This window comes from Setaria italica, chromosome II (genome assembly GCF_000263155.2).
Source record: "Setaria italica strain Yugu1 chromosome II, Setaria_italica_v2.0, whole genome shotgun sequence".
Lineage (NCBI taxonomy): Eukaryota > Viridiplantae > Streptophyta > Magnoliopsida > Poales > Poaceae > Setaria > Setaria italica.
Window position 1 is genome coordinate 33,586,465 of NC_028451.1, and position 3,186 is coordinate 33,589,650.

The 3,186-nt window shown below is 57.7% G+C and overlaps 1 protein-coding gene across 1 annotated transcript; it reads left to right on the plus strand.

Moving 5' to 3' along the window:
* The first annotated feature begins 1,304 nt into the window (after positions 1–1,304).
* On the plus strand, positions 1,305–3,186 carry LOC101774252 (probable carboxylesterase 12). Its single transcript, XM_014804655.2, has one exon. It carries the CDS (start codon positions 1,482–1,484, stop codon positions 2,616–2,618), a length of 1,137 nt encoding a protein of 378 aa, XP_014660141.1. The 5' UTR covers positions 1,305–1,481; the 3' UTR covers positions 2,619–3,186.

Here is a 3,186-nt window from a genome sequence, read left to right on the forward strand (position 1 = left end):
GCGAGGCGTCGCTGGCACCACGGCGAGCACACGCAATATGTTGCCTGGTTTCCACCTGTTACATTGTGAAGCAAGCTTTTGCCCACCACGCAGTTCAGGTTGGGTCAGCACGTAAGTGGCAGTTCGGATCGCCCAACACGCGGATCCGGTTGTCCTCTACGCGGATCTAGCCGCCCTCCAGCTACCAGCCATGATTACGACCTTAAACGAGAGAGGGGGGAGGGAGGAAGTTTTTGGGGGAGGGGGTGGCGGAGGATGGGGCGCCAGAGGAGGGGGGCGCGGAGGAGGGGGCGTGGCGCGGGAGGCGGCGGCGCAGGGGGAAGGAGTCGGGTGAGAAGGAGTCAGGGGCGGATGGGGGGAAGGAGTTAGGGGAGAGGCTGAGGAAACGATTTCCAGTTTTTTTTTGTCGGAATGTGTGGCAGGCAGTGCTGGAATCGTGAGAAATCACCATTTGCAATTCCATGCGCAGCCAAACATGTGGACCCAGGAAACGAATTCCAATTCCACCTGATTCTTGCGAAACAAACAGACCCTTAGAGATGAAAGCATTGAACATACAAATCCAATCCAATACCACCGGTAGAAGAGCGAAACAAATGGACCCTTAGAGATGAAAGCATTGAACATACAAATCCAATCCTACACAACCGGTAGAAGAGCGTGCCATTATGGAGTGGGTATTATTGAGAATGGGATGGCAGTATGGCACCACTACTAGTCTGCCTCTGCCATGCTTTGATATGACAATCTTGATACCCACCCCCGCGTAAATTAGCAAAAATGGTAAAGGAAATGTCAAAAACTCGCTCAAATAATTGCCGATCTAGATCACTCCACAAAATGGTTAAGCTAGCAGCCTAGCACGAGTTGGTGCCTTTCCCAGTCCCCTTCACCTTTGAGATGCGAGTGAGAGTGATCCACTAGGACCACCACGCCCCAACCCCAAGAGGCCAAGACCACCGAACAAAGGTCTCGTCACATTCCTACTCCCGTCACCACCGAATCTGCAAGACTCACGAGCCCCCGCAAGCATCATCCCCAGACGCAACCTGGCAATTTTGTATTCTATCAGTCTATCCGTAGCAGCGGCGGATCAGAGACAACCAGTACTTGTTTTCTCCTACCCCAGCAGAGGCAGAGCCCAGCTTAGGCCATGTTTAGTTACTCCCAACTTCCAACTTTGACACTATGCAAAAAGAAGATTCCCCATCACATCAAACTTGCGGTACATGCATGGAGTACTAAATGTAGATGAAATTAAAAAGTAATTGCACAGTTTTGTTGTACTTTGCGAGACGAATCTTTTGAGCCTAATTAGTCAATATTTGGACAATAATTCACAAATACAAACGAAACGCTACAGTGTGCTACAGTGCTGTAACAGTAATTTGGCACCTCCCAAATTCGCCAACTAAACAAGGCCTTACTCTTCCAAATCCCTGTCACCTGTCAGGTAGGTGCAGTCTTCAGCCGGTGGGATCATGGTTGCCAAGAGCAAGCGACAGCTCGCCAAGCTCGCGCTGCTTCTACTCGCCCTGCTCCTCCTCCTCGCCGCCGCCATCCTGCTGTGCGTCTTCTTGATCCCGCGCCACCACCGGAAGCCGCTGCCGCCGGTCTCCCCGCCGGGGAACGCCTCCAACCCCGACGACAGCGTCGTGGCGTTCGACTTCTCCCCGTACCTCATCATGTACAAGAGCGGCCGCGTGCACCGGCTGGACGGCACGGCGCGGTGCTCGGCCGGCGTCGACGAGGACACGGGGGTCACCTCCAAGGACGTCGTGATCGACGGCGCCACCGGCCTCGCGGCGCGGATGTACCTGCCCCCGGCGCCCGCCGGCGGGGCGAAAGGGAACAAGAAGGACCCCGGCAGGCTCCCCGTGCTCGTGTTCTACCACGGCGGCGCGTTCGTCATCGAGTCCGCGTTCACGCCGCTGTACCACGCGTACCTGAACGCGGTGGCGGCGAAGGCGCGCGTCGTGGCGGTGTCCGTGGAGTACCGCCTCGCGCCGGAGCACCGGCTGCCGGCGGCCTACGACGACTCGTGGCGGGCGCTCAACTGGGTCGCCCGGAACGCCGCGTCCGGGCCGGAGCCGTGGCTGCGGGACCGGGGCAACCTCTCCCGCCTGTTCGTCGCCGGGGACAGCGCCGGCGCCAACATCGCACACAACATGGCCATGCGCGCGGGCACGGAGGGCGGGCTGGACGGCGGCGCGGCCATCACGGGGCTCCTGCTCCTGGACCCCTACTTCTGGGGCAAGGAGCCCGTGGCCGGGGAGACGACGGACAAGGCGACGCGGCGCCAGTACGAGGCGACGTGGTCCTTCATCTGCGGCGGGCGGTACGGCATCGACGACCCGCTGGTGAACCCGCTGTCGCTGCCCGCGGCGGAGCTGCGGAGGCTGGCGAGCTCGCGCGTGGCCGTGACGTCGTCGGGCCTGGACGACTTCCGTCCGCGGGACCTGGCGTACGCGGCGGCGCTCAACGACAGCGGGTGGGGCGGGAAGGTCGAGCAGTACGAGACGCCCGGCGAGCGGCACGTCTACTTCCTCGACAGGCCCAAGGACCCCAACTCCGTCAAGGAGCTGGCCTTCGTCACCGGCTTCCTGAGCCGGGAGTAGGCCATCCGTGGCCTAGCAGCTAGCAGAGGCAGATCACGACGACATGGGCGTAGGTGCGATCGTGAGGATTGCGGTACATGATTGATACTAGCAGTAGTAGATTATTGGCAGAGCAGCATGTTCCTTTTGTATTTTTGTGTTTGGATTTTGATGGGGTTGTCGAGATGTGATGATTTGGTGGATGATGAGCTCGGTGAATTTGGGGATCTCGGAGCTCCTCCTCCTCTGTCACCGTGAGGAAAGTTGCCTGCATTGCGATGCTTTCCGTGCCTGAAGAGGGCATGAGAATGCGAACCAGAGGGAAAGTTGTTCCTGTGCTTGTCTGCTTGGGCAGGAAATGCTCATCCAATAGAGCTTCAGTCAGGAGCACTGGTCAGTTTCATGTTCTGGTATCCTGATTGGTCAATCTATGGGTATTCTGGGACAAGGGATCCAGTCGACAGACAGTGTAAATGACTTCTACTAGAACTATGGGGGTGTTTGATACGAGGTGCTAAATTTTAACAGTGTACAGGGTGAAGAAGCACTTGCGTTGTTCAGCTATCACCTCTGCCAGTTTAAAAACTCA

What these genes read in the sequence shown, in the direction of transcription:
- LOC101774252 (XM_014804655.2), top strand. Translation starts at nt 1,482, where the DNA reads ATGGTTGCCAAGAGCAAGCGACAGCTCGCCAAGCTCGCGCTGCTTCTA.